Raw genomic sequence first — 17,324 nt, forward strand, 5'->3', positions numbered from 1 at the left:
AGATTTCTTTACACATTTATCTATGCATAAATTCTATTTAAGGAGATTAATACTTTCGAAGTAGAAATCAATCTTTTATGCATCTTTCTATGCATAAATTCATTTTAAAATGAAAATGACACTTTTGAATTAAATTTCAATCTTTTATGCATTTTCCTATGCATAAATTCAATTTAGATGAGAATGACACTTTTGAATTAAAAATCAATTTTTTATGCATCTTCTTATGCATAAATTCAATTTGGTAGGAATTACACTTTTGAATAAAAGAATTTCTCTTATGCATCTAAGTTATGCATAAAATCCATTTATGATGAAAAATCACAGAGATAGTGCTTGACCTTCTTTGCTATTGCTTGTAGTCTCGGAGTTTTCTTGATGACTTGTCCAGACACCTCCAGGCTGGTTTTCCTAGGAGGCATTTTGGGAGGATGTTTTGGCTTTTTGGTTGTCTTTCTCCTCCACTACTAGCTTATATAGACTTCCTTGATTGGACCAGATTGTAGGCATTGTGGACTATCTACCATGCTCGGAATCAGCACCTCTTCTCTGGAGATTCATTTCAGCTCTTTGCTTACTTCCAAAGAGCCCTTTTACAAGCCCTATGAGATTCTCATGAACTCGGAAACCTTTCCTCCATCAACTACAAGTGTTTTCCCATTGTTTTTGAAGTAAGTAGTAGCTGTTCCACTCTCCTATGAATGTACATTGATTCTTCTAATGAGACAGTGGTTTCACTAAAAAAAAGATTGTAGCAGCATAAGCCATAATGGAATGGTGTGTTTGTAGATTCATAGAAAAGCATTGCCAAGTGATTGAAGTATCATTCCTTGCGTCACAGTGTCAATTGACTTGATGAATATAGGCCTCTAGGAGAGTCTATCTCTATGTCCTTTACTCTCAGAATAAATAGTGATCTACTTGTCATCTGTATCATTGTCTTGCTCCTTCACATTTTATAACTTTTCCCCGTGAAAAAGATTCCCATTTGCCCTTATCTGTGGCTTTGTGCATTGTTTAGTGCTCTCATGTGCCTCCAAAAACAAGAGTATATCATTAATAGCAGCAATAAGCACTATATAAGTGAGTCTTGGGTTATTATTGATTCATGGTAGTATGGACATGGACCAAGAGGCTTACTTGTGTATTAGGTTGAATACTAGAGGGATCTCACAGTTGGTATCAGAGCAAACCTAATCGGAGGCGGGAAAAAGGAAGGTTTGCGTGTCGTCGTGTTTTATCAAGGTTGCCTAACCTAACTATCTCTCAGTCATCATATCTGCTTTTTGAATCTGGAGGAAGTAGGTGCTTTTTTCAGGTCTTTCTGGCAAGGAAGGTGCATGTGGATTCTGAGAGAAGTGGAACAAAGGGGAGATTTGTGTGCATGCATGTGGGCGGGATTGTCCCGGGAAACCCCTGGTTCTTCAACTTTAACCCTAGGCTTTTCTTCTTTTGTAAGCGCTGCAGCTAAGGCTGTTGTATGGGGTATATGGTTGTTAGCGTGGGCTGTAGGGTGCAGCCAGGCATGAACAGAAGCGACCATGTGTAGGTCAGTCGGTGGCTGTTTGTTAGAGCTGGTTGTGTGCTGACTTGCGCAGCGAGCAGCCAGGATTGTGGCAGCTGACATAGCCCATCTAGGGATGGGGTGCACCAGACTGTAGGCCCTGGACCAGGCTGTGCAGCCGCCTCACTGGCTGTCCAGCCAGGTGTAGGACACCTGAAACAGGACGTACAGTGGCAATTGGCTGTACTGGGCCTGAAGTAAGCACATTCAGGGCTGGCGCATAGTGCAGCAGTCAGACAGCAGCAGATGGGCAGCGTGGAGAGAGTGAGAGAGAGAGAGAGTGGGTGAGTCTCTCGGTAGTCATCAACCCTCCTAGTTTGGACGTTTTGGATGGATATACTATGTATTGTAGTGATATGGTGATTTATTTTGTTCCATGTATCTAGAGACACTGCTATTATCATAATTGTACATGTGGATAGTTATCTATGTTTTTTTTTTTGGTGGCTTTTCATGACAATGTTATTTCATGGTACCATTGTAACATTTTGTTTGTTCTCATAGACCTTGTGGATCTTTTAAAGACCTTTAATATACCTTTCTTTCTTTCTTTCTACGGTTCACTCAAAACCCAAAGATGAAAGATGCCCATGATTGAAAGAAGCCCAGCAGTAGTGGGGCACTGGCAGTCCCAGGGCCTCCCTGCTTAGTTTCTTTTAGATTTGTGGAAGAGGCTATCGGATTGTTTTCAGCCATGGAAGATTACACTCTTTCTGTGGCGGGTAGCCCATCTGAGCTTAGCGGTTGGCACTTGGTTGGCCATTGGAGGTAGATCTGCACCTTGTTCGAGGTGTGGCCATCCATTGGAGTCCCAACATCATTACCTTTGGGATTGCCTGAAGGGTCAGCATGTTTGGGAGAAGGTTCTCCGCATCTTCACTATGGACCGGGATCCCCCTTGCATAGTTACTTGGGGCACAATGGCTTTGGCCACTGACACTGAGACTGCCATGGCATATGACGAGGATGGTGGGGTACTGGCATTGCAGGTTACTTATCATTGGACCTCGACCATTCCACTTCCAATCCCCCCTATAGTTCATTGTCTCGAGGCTCTTGCTAGAGATGAGAGATTTGGAGCAGTATTGCTGCGTGGTATATTTGGCGTGCTTGTTGCAGCAAGGCCGTCGTGGACAGCCTTAAATCCTTCTATGAAGTATTATTTTCTCCTTTGGTTATGGCTCCCCAATACAATTAACCATTATACTTGTAATTTGGTCAATGTAATTGTGAACACTTTTTATAATTGTTGTAATGTGGTCAATGTAATGAAGAACAATTTTTGTCTTCCTTTGTTCAAGTGGCCAAGTGGGCTAGTCTCGGACACTTGTAGGCTATAATATTTCCAAGAACCAATCTTCTAGGCCTTGTTCTTAAGGTAAGTATAGGGAAACTCCAGGGTGGCTCTGATAGCATGCGGAAGCACCGTAAGGCCTTCTTGTGGACTTGGCGGCACGGGGTGTTTCTCACTATCACCACCTCCCCTTTTTTCATGTTGATTATCACCTTCTTTACGGAGTTGAGGCTGTACTTGGCCCGCGTGGCTGTTTTTTGGTAACTAATAGAAGGATCTCTTTTTGGGAAAAAAAAAACCTGAAGATTGTAGAAAATATGAAGCAAGAGCAAAACTAGAAATGAAACAAGAACAAATGAAAGACAAAGAGTTACCTTGAGATGAGTGTAGACAAGACACAAGATTGATACACTCATTGATGTGACACCTACAATTTATAGGTGAGAAGTACAAGATTGAGTAGACTCACTTATGGGATAAATGTAGAGGTGCCACATGGCACTAGACTCAAGACACAAAGACTGAACTGAAACTAGACTAGAGAAATAGTACACCTAGTGTGCACTTATTTCCAACACCCTCCTTAACTGGACACTAGGAGGAAGACAAAAAGACAAGACTATGACATGACAAAAGATAAGACCAAGACAGAGAGACTAGACAAGGATTGAGAGACAAGCTAGAAGACAAGATGGACAAGACTAGAAGACAGACATAAAGACTGATAGACTGAGAGACAAGACATGAGAGACAAAAGATCCTGAGACACCCCTCCTCAAGTGATATCCTCATATGGGTCCACAAGGATAGGGACAAGATGGATCTAAAACAAGACACAGTCAGATAGACAACAACAGATAGACAGACAGACAAGACTAGATAGACAGAAGACTGACTGTAGACAAACAGATGGACCTTGAAGACATCCCCTCCTCAAGGGCAATCTCTGCCTCTTGGGTAGGGACAAGAGAGAGGTCAAAAAGCATAATGAGTAAGACACTAGAACCCCTTGACCTACATCATCGGTGGTCAAAGTGGTAGACAAGAAAGGTGAAGTAATCAGAAAGCCCATTCCTAATCATGTGAGGAATGAACAGCAAGATTTGCTGATGTAGATGCTGCAGCCACGTGGGCTGAGGTAGATGTAGGGGCTGATGTAGAGGTTTTAGAGTAGCAGTCCTTCTCCCGGTGATTATCACGGCCACAAATGGTGCATGGATGAGCCTTGAAGCAGTCCTTCTCCATATGATTAGTTTTTCCACAATGGGTGCAAGGCTTTCTTACCTTAGAACCTCCTTTCTTTGCTAAAAATGCAGTGTCAGTTACCTTTTGTTGTTTTGTTCTTTCCTCTTCTTGGAGAGCGTTGATGATACCTTCAAGAGTAGGATTATTGTGATACTTGAAGGTAGTGACAAGAGTAGCATAGGTGTCAGGTAAGCTTTTGAGAAGCACAGCAATAGCAATATCTTCGGAGATGGGGGACTTCACTGATGCAAGCTGAACCATAAGACTGCGAAAATAATTGACATGAGAGGCTATAGTAGCTCCCTCCTGCGTATATAGATCAAAGAATGAGATCATAAGTGCAATCTTAGAATTTTTAGAGCGGGGTCCAAAAAGGGTTATCCAAAGTGACCCATGCTAGAGAAGCAGACTGTATGTCGGAGATGTGATGAATGTAATCATCTCCAAGACCGAGCAAGATGATAGCATAGGCTTTGTCATTCTTGGCAGTGGGAGCATAAGTGATAACTTGCTCAATAGGCTTTGTCATTCTTGGCAGTGGGAGCATAAGTGATAACTTGCTCAATGTCGGAATCTTCGGGAGCAGCATGGTGAACAACGTCCCAAAGACTTTCTTTCATAAGATGGCACCCAATTTTGATTTGCCAAGTATGAAAGTTGGACCCATTGAATTTGTCGATAGACATGAGAGAATGAGTAGAAGAGGCCATGTGGGAAGGTCTTACCTCTTGCTAAAATGCAAGGGCAGTGTCTATTCCCTTACAAAATTGCAGAAATGAATGAAAGAAGAGATCCAAATTGTGTTTAGAAGCCGGCTCTCTCACCACTTGTCAAGGCCATAGCATTTGACAGCCCATCGAAGCATGAGGAACTAGTAGTTTGCATATATGAGGATAAGAAAAGGACTGACCAGCAAACTGAAGGAGACAATGCACAGCACCTTGTAGACTCTTCAAGAGGAAGCGATGGCAGAACTGAATGCAGCAAATAGCTCGTTAGGAGGAAAGTCGATCTGCAGCTGCCTTGAAATGATGCGCACCCTTGAGTCGATGAAGAAGGCAGCCAAAGGAGAGCTGCAACAGTACGGCGGGCAGCAGCAGCTCCAAGCGAGAGAGCAGTAGCAGCTTCACAAAAATGAGAGGAGTACGCAGCAGCTACTGGAAAACAGGCCGGCGCAGGGCGGACAGCAAAAAAACTGGCGGACAGAAGGTTCAGGCCGACGCAGCCTGTGCAGAATGTGAATAGGCTGGTCCTACAAGCTGAGCGCAGCTAGGGAGATGGTGGCCTGAAGCTATGGCGGGCAATACAGGGCAGGAGCACCATGTAGAAAATATGAAAGCAAGAGCAAAACTAGAAATGAAACAAGAACAAATGAAAGACAAAGAGTTACCTTGAGATGAGTGTAGACAAGACACAAGATTGATACATTCATTGATGTGACACCTACAATTTATAGGTGAGAAGTACAAGATTGAGTAGACTCACTTATGGGATAAATGTAGAGGTGCCACATGGCACTAGACTCAAGACACAAAGACTGAACTGAAACTAGACTAGAGAAATAGTACACCTAGTGTGCACTTATTTCCAACAAAGATGAAGCTCACCTCTCCCCCTCAACCTTGCTTACTCAAAAGTTCCCTCTCAGCTTATGAGACACAAATCTCTCTCTATCTAAACACTCACACGGAGTAGAAGAGACTCCTCTTTGCCTCTCTTTTGCCAAAGTTTTACCCACACAGGAAGCATTGTTTTAAGCTTTGACACACAAAGGACAACCAAAAGATGATTTTCCTCTCTTTTATTTCTGCAATGTGTCACTCAATGAAGAGACAAGAATCAGTCCACAAAGTCAATTCCTCACAAAGACAAAACTCCCTCTCATTTCCTTAATCTGTCACTTACTAATGATTGAGAAGACGAGTAACTTGACTCACCCACAAATCCACTCGTCTCACATTCAAGAAATATACTACCAGGATTTGCACCCTGATACTATGCAAAATCTCTAACTAAGAGATCTCTTTCAATGACTGTGAGCTACTCCCAAAGCAGGGCAGAAGTCAAAAGAGAAAGATTGCACTTAGCAACAAAGGAACTAATCAAACTCACTAATAAGGAAGCATAACGACAAGCTCAAAAAAAGATTAACACAAGGTGCAAGAGCGTGGTTACAAAGGCGACTAGATCACTCAAATCAGTTCACAAAACACAAAGTAGTTACATCAATATATAGTCTCATGAAGGCATCTCTATGTGACAACTTTGTGTGCCACTTCCTGCACCACTGAGGTGTCCATTCTACTATCTACATCACGTAGGTGTCCACCTTCTAGAGTCTACCCAAGGTTGATCTAGTCCCTAGTAATGGCCACCTTACATAGGACTTTAACCTTTGTCTACACCTTTAACATCACACAAAATGCTAAACTGTTGTCACTAAGACTTAATCTAAGCATGCAGCGTATGGATGGTTTTGATCACTTTTTCAATTCCCCCCTTTGGCTTTTGGCTTGCATTTCGATCTTATTTTTAATCCCATTGTTGTTCAATCTTATGAGTGCAACGTTAGTTTTACCCATTGGCATTGTATATGTACATGTTTGTGTGTTTGTAGACGAGCATGTCTATTGTGTTGTTTAACTTTGTTGTGACATATAATTCCAAAAACCGGATGAGTATAATGCACGCAACATTTCTATTCATGGTGTTGAAATGGGTGTCAATATTTATGTGCATGCAGGTCTGGAAAAGAGAGTGATAGTGAGGCGGAGGATTTAGAACATGCGGAGAAACTCCGACATGTCAAAGCAGTTCTAGAGGAGGTGGGGATCAATGATATACAGAAAGATCAAGGGTGCTTGTAGGTTGCATTTTTAAGTGCTTGTATGCTGTATTTCAAACTAAAATAAGTGAACGGTAACTATATGTAGATAGGGGCTTGAGTAAGTGGTTGTACAATCATTTTAGGTAAGGCTTCGCACCCCCCCCCCCCCCCAACACACACACACACACACGCGCGCGATTCTCCCTCCCTCCCTCTGAAAATGACTTCCTCCCTCTTCTGTTTTTAAATTTGAAAAACAAGCCAATTTTTGTGGATTATGCATGAAAAAGTATCGCAACCCTTGCATGCCATCAATACGCATCAGCACCCCCAACAATTCACATGAGCACTGTCATCCCAGGAGTCACAATTGTTGAGACAAGTGAGCCCAATCAAGATGTATTGTGTGTGTATGTGTGTGGGGTCTTTTTCCACTTTTCTCTCCTGCTTTCTTCAGCCACGCAGAGCTTCAAACACAGGTTTAAGCATTGCGGACTGCACATCCACCTCTGGGAGGTAAGTTAAGCATGTTGAGAAAGCCTTCAAGAGGATTGGGGATATGCTTACATTAAGTGATTAATTAATTTAAAAATTCTTGATCCACTGCATTACTTTTAAAGGCTGTAAAGGTCACATGCTTTTATCTCCCCTCTCATTGCTGCAAGAGTTATTTCGCTCAAAAGATTTGACACATTTTTCTCTACCTTTCAGGGGGGACATTTCTCTGGTATATATCGCAAGGTTCAATTAAAGCCCACAAAATGGGCTAGGGTTCCTAATGAGGATGACGAAAGTGAAGAAGAGCGACCGACTGAAGCGTTGATGGTCTTAAAGTATGGTGGGGTTTTGACACATGCAGGAAGAAAGCAGGTAACGCAACTCTAATGGAAATCTTCAGTAGAGTCTGTGCTCAATCAGCTCTTTGGCTGGGTGCTTACATGTGCAGCCTGTTTATTTCTATAAAGATTTGGGCATTTTCATAGTTCTAACTCAACTTTTGGAATAAAATTGGGTGGTACTACACAGTTTTCTTGACATGTCTTGTGTGTTATTGTGCACTGTGTGTATGCATGACTGTCTGTGCTGTGAATGGAATCTTTTCTTTCCCAAGATCATAATTGGGAAAAATATGGCTGTTTTTAGCCCCTTGGCTAAGCATTTTCAAAAGGGAGGTAAACTTTACATCGGGTTGCTGCCAGCCAAGGTAACAATAGTCATGGTCCATAGGGCATTGAAATGGAGCTGATCTCTTGTCTTTCTAGTTGAGGATTGCAGTGGCTAGCCCCAGAGCTATGAGAATAGAAGATCTTGATGGCAATGCTGGGAGGAAGTCTAACTATTTTATAGGTTGGTGATTGTGTGTAGATGACTCTCAGATTTCTTACTGTATGCAGATTGTGTTGTTTAGGAACTCCATTGTTGATAGGGACATGGAAGGCATTGTTACTTGTGTCTCTGGCTGCATCACAAAAAAAAAGGTTGAATGTTTTGATCTGGTCTTACATCCTTTGAAAGACAAGGAGATCATATTGACAGAATGGATGAAAAGTTTCTGTCACAGAAAACATGCCGTCTCAGGTTAAAATCAATGTAGAACCTAAACATGACCACAATAAAACCACATCTTTCGACTCCTAGTTTGTTTGAACTTTTGCCCTGTGTGTGGGATCCATGAAATATTGAAAAGATTTAAGCCTTTTGGGCTTTTTCTTGTTGTTATTCCATATTACAATTCAACTGCGTGCAGACAGAAATAAGCTGTCTGATGACCAAGGTTAGAACAAGAAGGATGAGAGCATTGGCATTGGTGTCATGTCTTTTGCCGATGTGGCATTGCAGGACTCTGAAAGAGAATGTAGAGCATTTCCTTTAATTAAGGTGCTGAACTAAAAGGTAAAGTCTGTGAACTGAGTTATGTATCAAAAAAGTGAAACCTTTTTTTTGTTATTGATAGAGTTTTGGTATAAAGAGATGCAATGTTACCAGGCTTCATAGTGTGTGTAGGAATTTTCTACGTGTTTAGGGTCCTTGTCCCCAACTAACATGCTGAACTCCATGAGTTGTGATGTTGTAATAATAAGATAGTAAAGTTTGATTTGTTTGCATTACAAAGTTTTCAATAATGCTGTGCTTCATGTGAGTCATACATTGCTTCTTGAAATTTTTGTTTATTATTATTTTCTCAGGCTGAAGAGCTTGGGCGTGTGTTTAGGAATTCCATGTATCCAGGTTATTTTCCACTGCTTAGTGCTTTTAGTTTCAGAATAAGGGTTTGTTTTTAATTTCAGCATTCTCTACCACTTTCATGTATTTTATGAAAGCCTTGAAGCTTATTCTGTATTGGAGTAGGTGAAGGCACTGGGTTGCTTCGTCTCCATAGTACATATCGCCATGACCTTAAGATATATAGTTCCGATGAGGGTCGTGTTCAGGTATGTGCTAGTAATATTAAGGTTTCCAGCTTGCTATTTCAGCTGACTGCATCTCTGAAGTGGATTTATTTCCTTTCATGAATTTGCTAAGTTTGCCAAAGGTTATTGTGTGCCCTTTCTGCTGCAGATGTCAGCAGCAGCTTTTGCAAAAGGGTTACTTGATCTAGAAGGTCCATTGACCCCTATTCTGGTAATTTATATGGTTTCTTAAACACAATGGCACCATGCAGTTTCTCACATGCTGATGATTTGTACTGACATGGTTCACATTGTGGAGCGATGAAAGAAACTGCAAGTAACCTTATTTTGACCTTGTGTTTGAAGGTTTCTCTCGTAAGCAAAGATTCATCAATGCTGGATGGCCTGGATACAGCAAGTATCGAGATGGAAGAAGCGAAGGTATGTGCCACTTGATTTGTTTTGATGCCTGTCAGATCAGCCACTAGTGCCTGCAGATTTTGGAATGTCTGAAAGTAATCTTCAAGGCACTAAACTTCTCTATTGACACTAGCTTTTCCACCGGAAGGTATGAGCAGAACGTGTGACTGCTGCAAGTATGTGATTCAGTTCCTCAGGTCCTCCATTGGACATTCTGTTTATTGGTTGTACTTGTCACAGGCTCGTCTTTATGACATCATAGTATCAGATAAGCCAATTAAGTCCTTAAATTCAGAGACCCCATGGATGGTAGACGGAGCTGGCTTGCCTACAAATTCATTGGACCTTCTCCCCAGGCTGGTACAGAAGCTCATCCCTTCAGTATATTTTTAAGCTTTGAAGTTCTTTTGAAGTGTAAATATGCTTTAAGGATCTTTTCTTTTGGTGTTCGTTGGTAATTTTGAGGAAGAATCCCATGAGCTCGACCTCGCTCCCACTAGCAAGTGTGCGCCCCCCCCCCCCCCCCCCCCCAAAAAAAAAAAAAAAAAACACCAAAAAGGAAAACTGCCCACCCCTCTCTCAAGTGCCACTTGATCAGGTTCTACTACAACCCGGAAACAGGATGGTTCTCCCAAAGCTATAAAGAGGATTTTGTATGAAGTGAGCACCACTCTCTCAAATTTCGTTATATCCCCCCTCATCAAGCCACCATGTTGGTGGTGTGGGCCAATGGAAGCAAATAAATAAATAAAATCCCTGCTCACCCATTTCCTAGCCTGGGTCAAAAAGATGATCTTGCATAGTAGCCGTGCTCCACCCGCTTGGTCTCCAAAGCCTTTAAAAAAGTGTAATCGGCCTCCATCTGCCTGCAATCCAAAAACTATCTGGAGTCTACTCCTAAAGGCCATGAAGTGAAGCTAGGCTGTGTCGAAGGCCCCACACTTGCTCTCTGAAGGTCTGAAGCTTTGTCACAAGTTGCTAACTAAAGGAAAAAGTTTATCCACTCGAAGGCCACGTTCGGGAGTCTCCTCATCTGCTAACAATCCTGTTGCCAAGGATCTAGTGAAGAAGCAAAAGGGCATGGCCGGATAGGTGGTGCCTACTATAATGCCGATGGAGCCTCCCTGATCACAGGCCCATTTGTCGAGATCAGAGGGCCACTCACCGAGGTAGAAATGGTCAATTCCGGCTAATTTGGAATCTTAGTCCCTACGATTGGATCTCAAGAAAAGAAGGTTGTTGAGGATGCGACCAAGCTTCGAAAGGTGGTCCTGTCATTTGATGGAAAAAATCTACTCTGCCAAAGCAACACTCTCCCAGAATGGAGTCTGCGCTCAACCAATGGTGAGATGGAAACATTACATCAGTCTCACCTACTCGGCGCTGTCGCTCATAGCCGTAGTCGCAAGACGTTTGTGTGGAAGGAGTTGGAGAGAGTTCTGGTAGGAGAAGTGCTCATATGTGCATAAGTGGAGGCATTCAAGATGGGAGCCAAGCGCCCGGCTAAGTATGTCCTCAGGGCCCCTTCCCAACTCCGCACTCAGTCAGGGTGATCGTCTCTGTAATGCAAGTGTCTCTAAATGCTGTTCTCTGTGGCAAAGCCTCTATGGAAGAAGACAAAGAGGGTGCCTTGCCGCCTCTACTGCAAAGGAAACATCAAGTTCTCAATAGCTTGAGCAATTTGTCTTGTTTCAGCCCATTTCTGCCCCGTGTGCAACCTATGATCCACCATAGCCAAGCTCTTCTCTCCCCTTTCCTCCTCTCCTCTTCCCCTCTTTTCCTCGTTCACCTTTAATTTGGGAATTCATTTCAATTTTGGTAAAGTTGAAAGAAAAATTGGAAAAATCCCCAAATCCAATTTGGATATTTTTGCAGTTTCTCTTCATATTAGTGAAGTTGAAGTAAAATTGCAGAAATTTGTAAATTAAAATCTGGAATTTTGCAATGTCACTTCAATTAAATGAAATTGAAGTAACATTTCAAAGATCCCCAAATTGGATTTGGAGTTCTTGCAAATCCGCTTTTAAGTTATTGAAATTAACGTGACATTGCAAAAAACCCCAAATTGGATTTCTACAAATTCACATCAATTATAATGAAATGGATGTGACATTACAAAAATTCCCAAATCCAATTTGGGGACTATTGAAATGTTAGTTCAAATTCTAAAGCTCTAAATGTTTTTAAATATTAATTCATATTTTCATTTTTAAAATCTTATGAGTTTTTTTGTCGAAGGGCCAAGCGTTTCTTGGCAGGACGTAAAAAACCTCCAAACCCTGAAATAAAACAATCACTTCTTGCGACTATTGTTCAGATGACAGTCTCTCAAGAGGCAAGGGTGACAAGCCTGTGAGCGGGCCCCCTCTATGAATGAAGGGGCAACTAGTGGGGCCGCGAAATCCTCTCACAGAAGGCAGATCCTGTGATAAATGATTGCAATGATTTGGAGTAGGGATAGGTAGCCTCAAGTGCTGAGCCTAGGGATCCACATTTTGGCCAGCACGTGCCTATGCTACTGGTGATAGCCACGAGGCTTTCTACCCCGTTTATGGGTACCTGTTGAGAAGAGGCTTCAACTCCTGCCTACGTCTTCCTTGTGGGTGCTTCCAATAGTGGGAGAGGTAAGTGAGGGCATTCTTGGTCTCTAATGGTTGCTGTGACCACCTGCCGCTAGAGTGACGCTGGGTTCTGATCGCGCAAAGTGTCCCATCTGGTGGCACATTTGATGGGTAGCCCATAAAATTCTATGCCCTGGAGAGAGTGGGACATGTCCAATAAGAGGTGTTGGGGAAGGTTCTTCTATGGGGGAAAGATCAGTCGTAGGGACATGCCACCACTGCTACTGTCATCCAGGGGGCCGTCTATCACCTATCCAAGATGTCATCCGTTTACGAGAAGAAGCCCAAAGTACTCCTTTGGGAGGCCAAGGAATCAGATGGTCGATGGGAAGCCGACTATGGAAGTGAATGGGTCATAGTTGGGCATGAAGCCATGATGTCATTTCACAAAATACATGTGCATTATGCACCACAATAGGGCTCAGCTGCAGAACTCTGTCCACTAGAGAAGCCAAGTTGAATTCTATCTGAACGTAGCCAATGCCAAGGTACTGAAAGTTTGGTGATATGGCTCTTGAAAAAGAAGAGAGAGAGAGAGAGAGAGAGAGAGAGAGAGAAAGAGAGAAAGAAGAGAGAGAGAGAGAGAGAGAGAGAGAGAGAGAGAGAGATTTTTTTTTTGAGAGAGAGAGAGAGATCGAGATACTTGGGGAGTTCTGCTGTTGCCCCGCCGCCTCCGCCCTACTGTTGGTCCTTCCCTCTTGCTGGTCGTGCTCGCCAGTTCTTGTTCATAGTCGAGCTTCTGCTTCTGCCCTACCTCAGGGCTTGTGTGTGTGTGTGTGTGTGTGTGTGTGTGTGAGAGAGAGAGAGAGAGAGAGAGAGAGATGGGTAGAGAAGTCGAATTTGTAAACACGCCTCTTGTTACGCTGGTGACTGTGTTGGCGCAATACCTGGACGTGGCAGTGTGATCGACATCCTTGCAGAGAAGACAACACACCGCCTTTCGTTATCAGTGAAGCTGCTTGCAACAAGAGGTATTACTGTAAATACAGCAGGTACACTAGGGTTTCTAGCAAGTACTGCAGGTTCAGTAGGGTTTCCAGCAGGTGCTGCAGTACAGTAGGGGTTGTTCCAGGTACAATAGTTTCCGCAAGTACTGCAGGTACAGAACAGTTTCCAGCTGCCGGTACTGTAGGTACAGTAGGGTTTCTAGCAGGTGACTTGCAGGTACAGTAGGGTTTCAGCAGGTGGTACAGAAGAGTTTCCAGCCAGTACTGCAGGTACAGTAGGGTTTCAGCAGGTACTGCAGGTACAGAAGAGTTTCCAGCCAGCACTGCAGCGCAGCAGGTGCTGAATTTGGGTTTGAGAGAACGAGTTTTCTTTGCTTTTGTTCATGGATTTGGATGACCCGGCTGTTGCTGTTGGCGACATGGCTGCCAATAGCCTTAACATGGATCTTATTCAGGAGATGATCGAGAAGGATGTGGGTTATGCTTCAGATGCCTCAGAGCAACAAAAACGTCAAAGGGTTGATGTTGATGCAAGCTATACTCCGGTGAATGTTGGAGAGAATGCAGAGGAAAGTTCTCAGGCACCTTCTCCGGAGTTTGCACGTTTGCTGCAGATCACTGGTGAGCTTCTGCAAGAATATGTGAAAGCAAATAGCGTGCAAAATCACTGAACGACGACGTTGACCTCGCCTGCGAGCTCCGCTTCTCCCCCCCCCCCCCCCCCCCCCCCCCCCCCCCCCCGCTGTTTCTCGCCATCGCGCCCCCCTCCCCCCCCCGCCAGTCCGCTTTCTCCTCCGTCCTCTCCCCCGCCTCCTTCATTGCGCCCCTCTTCGCCATCTCTCCCCCGCCTTCTGCCTAGCGTCCTCCCCCGCCTTCGCTCCCCTGCCTCCCTCCTCGTTTCCGCCTTCTTTTCCCCCGTTTTCTCTTCCCTCGCCACCTTCCACGCTGCCTTCCCCGCCTTTCCCCCCGCCGCTTGCTTCCTTCCCCCGTCATCTTTTCCTCCGCCTCTCTATCCCCTTCGCCTCCTTCTCCCCCGCCTCTCTTCTCTCCCCCGCCACCTCTCCCCCCTCCGCCTTCTCTCTCCTCCCTTTCGTCTCGCCCCTCCGCCCACCGCTAACTCCTCCCCGCCTCAGCTTCCCCCCCCCCCCCCCCCCCCCCCCCCCCCCCGCCCCCGCCCCCGCTATCCTGTAGCCCTCCGCCTCTCTTTTTTCCTTGCAGGGCTGTGTCCCTCCCGTTGGTGACCCCGGTGTCTGGCCTTTTCCCTCTGGAGGACTCCATGGAAGCCGCTCCGACTAACCCTGCGGATTCCGGTCTCCGTCTGGAGTTCACAGCTGAAGATCTTCAGTTGTTTGTTTCCACAGTTTCCGCTCTTGAGGCCTCCTCCTTGGTCTGCAAGATAGTGGGTAGCCGTCCGATGCGGAGAGAGCTTCGCGACCTTCTGCAAGGCAGCCTTGTTGGCGTGCACGCCAAGGTCGTCAGCGTAGATTTTTTGGGACGTGGATACTACCAGGTGGATTTCGAGTCCCCACAGGCAGCTCAGATGGTGCTGGCTCGGAGCCCCATTGCCCTCCGCTCATCCCGGGCGTTCCTGGCGCGATGGACTCATGGTTTCGACCCCGCTTCTGACCCGCTAGCAGGCGCGACAGGTTTCCCCATCACTATCTGCTTCCCTGGACTCCGTAGGGAGTACTTGCCCCTCTTGTCATCCATTGGCAAGGTGTTCGGGCAGGTGGTGGAGACGCCTCAGACAGCGGCTTTAGTGATTGCTCGGGCAGCAGGACTCCCGGCCATTCGGGTTGTGGTTCCGTCACCGGAGTCCCTCCCGAAGACGATCCTTCTCCCTTGTCTTTCTGGAGGACATATGATACAGCGCGTGGAGTATTCGGGCCTCCCCGGCCAGTGTTACACATGTCGGGAGATGGGCCATCTCGCACGCGCCTGTCCCCGCAAGGGGGCTCATCCTTCACGCTATGCCGCCTCTGGACCCCCTGCAGGAGATCCGAGGGGTGGCCATCCACCTCAGAGACCGGACATCCCTGGCTCGCCACAGCAGGCGCCATCATCTGACGAGCAGGCCCCGGCGGAGGATGCCGCGCAGTCCCAGGAGGTTGGCGGGTGGCAGGAGGTTCGCCGGCGGAAACGCCCGGCCCGCAGGGTCCGTCGCAGACGCTAGCAGGCAGCACAGGCTGGCGGACAGGCTGGCGTACAGGCGACTCCGGTTGGCGTACAGGCACCTACCCGCACTTATGCTCCTGTCAGGGATAGGCGGCCAGCAGGTCCCACCCCGATGGACGAGGATTCAGACTCAGTGCCCGTTGAGGCCGTTGGTGGAGCCTCCCACGTGGAGACCCCGCTCCCGCCTCTCCCCGCGGGGGGCCCCGCCCCCTCCTTGGAGCAGATTCCTGAGGATCTTGGGCCGCACTCTTCGACCCCCGGCTCCCCTTCCCCTCACCCGGAGAGCACTCCTTCCACCCTCCCCTCTCCCCCCCATCCCCCCCCCTCCCGCCTCCCCCGGCGGCCCCCCCTGACACCTATCCTCTGGCAGATGCCTCTCCATCCTCTCCTCGCTCTCCCCCCTCCTCGCCGCGAGCCCCCATCCCTCCCTCGGCCTCTCCAGGATACTTCGCCAGACCACCCACTGCCTCGGGGCAGCGCAGCTGGGTAGGCCAGAGCTCAGTCCAGCGGCTGTTCCACCGCCACTCCGGGCCGGTGGAGATGGCGATCCTTGCTTCGCCCGCCACAGAGTTCTCTCCAGCCTCCCCAGGGGGGCCCCCGCGAGTGATGGGGCTACCAGTGGATTACGGTTTTTTCAGGTGCTTCAGCTGGACGCTGGCCCATTCGAGACACTGGTCGCGCCCTTGCGAGTTTGCGTGGTGTGCCATCCCTCTCGTTCTCCCTCAGTGGTGAGCAGCATGGTGGCTTTCTCCTTTCCTCTCAGTGTTGCCCCAGACACAGCATGGGATTGCAACTCTGTAGAGGAAGTTTTGCGTGATGAGATACTGGAGTTTTCTCACCACTTCAGTGACCTGGAGCTCACGGACCTATTGCAGACCCGATTACACTCAGCCCGCATGAGCTTGTTTGGTATAGGAGACTGGCGGGCGGATCCGGTCCACACCTCAGTTGAGGCGGTGCTTCTGATTCTCCTCCATGCCGCCCCGAGGGTGCAGCCTACCTTTAGATACATATATGCAGAGGATTGGTCTCACGCCTATGCCCTAGACAGGGCGAAGGCGGAGTGGGGCTGGACACAGAGACAGGTCACCCTCTTTTTGGAGAGACTCCGCACCCGGACAGACAGTGATTATTCTCCCTCCAAGCCGGCGCCCAAGACTCACAGAGTGGAGGGCAGATCTTCCGGGCCGGCTGAGAGGGGTGAGCCAGTGGAGGCTGCTTCACTTGCCATAGCTCATCCATGAGGATCCTCTCATGGAACATCCAGGGTCTCGGTGGACATCGCTGCTACATTGGGCGGGGCAGACTTCGCTAGGAGATCCAGAGGGCTCTCGTTGGAGGACCCATAGATATCCTTTTCATCCAGGAGCACCACCTTTCTGCCGGGCGTACCCGCACCTGCGGGAAGATCTTGCCAGGCAGGAGTCACACTTTTTGGTCACCGGCATATGGCTCCCAGGGGAACCAGGGTGGAGTATGCATCTCAGTCAGCGAGCAGCTTCTATCCGAGGTTGTGGACTCTGACATTCTGGTCCAGGGTCGTGCGCAGTGGATCATCCTTCGGGTTGGGGAAGACCGCATTGGCTTCCTCAACTTCTACGCCCCTAATGGGGCTACCGGGAGAGCCGAGTTCTGGAGCACCATTAGGCAGTCCCTCCCCTTGGCAGACCACTGGTGCCTCGGAGGGGATTGAAACATGCTGGAGGATGCAGAGGACAGGATGGGGGGCAGCCAGGAGACCATTCATGGGCCGGAGCTCGCTGCCTGGGAGGAACTAGTGCTACAGGTGAGAGGCCAGGATCCGTGGACTCTCCCGGAGTTTGGCAGGTTGCAGGGGAGTC

General features: G+C 46.9%; 1 protein-coding gene and 1 long non-coding RNA gene across 5 annotated transcripts in view; both read left to right on the plus strand.

The window, feature by feature from the left end:
* Nucleotides 1-13,979, plus strand: part of LOC147623158 (uncharacterized) — a 78,715-nt gene extending 64,736 nt beyond the window's left edge. The window contains exon 2 of the long non-coding RNA XR_015269311.1: nt 13,643-13,979. This is a non-coding gene — a long non-coding RNA (uncharacterized LOC147623158). The remainder of the gene's footprint in view (nt 1-13,642) is intronic.
* The window catches only part of LOC147623157 (inositol hexakisphosphate and diphosphoinositol-pentakisphosphate kinase VIP2-like), a 252,107-nt gene that overhangs the window by 198,075 nt on the left and 36,708 nt on the right, over nt 1-17,324 (plus strand). For 3 of the 4 annotated variants that reach the window (XM_086821224.1, XM_086821227.1, XM_086821228.1), the window contains 8 exons: nt 6,847-6,928; nt 7,642-7,800; nt 9,117-9,159; nt 9,280-9,362; nt 9,490-9,552; nt 9,687-9,761; nt 9,874-9,888; nt 9,981-10,100. In XM_086821224.1, coding sequence (XP_086677350.1) covers nt 6,847-6,928; nt 7,642-7,800; nt 9,117-9,159; nt 9,280-9,362; nt 9,490-9,552; nt 9,687-9,761; nt 9,874-9,888; nt 9,981-10,100 — 640 coding nt within the window. The remainder of the gene's footprint in view (nt 1-6,846; nt 6,929-7,641; nt 7,801-9,116; nt 9,160-9,279; nt 9,363-9,489; nt 9,553-9,686; nt 9,762-9,873; nt 9,889-9,980; nt 10,101-17,324) is intronic. The other variant, XM_086821226.1, reaches the window with a different exon arrangement.

The sequence above is a fragment of the Cibotium barometz genome, chromosome 27 (genome assembly GCF_041138505.1).
Source record: "Cibotium barometz isolate CiBa-2024 chromosome 27, ASM4113850v1, whole genome shotgun sequence".
Lineage (NCBI taxonomy): Eukaryota > Viridiplantae > Streptophyta > Polypodiopsida > Cyatheales > Cibotiaceae > Cibotium > Cibotium barometz.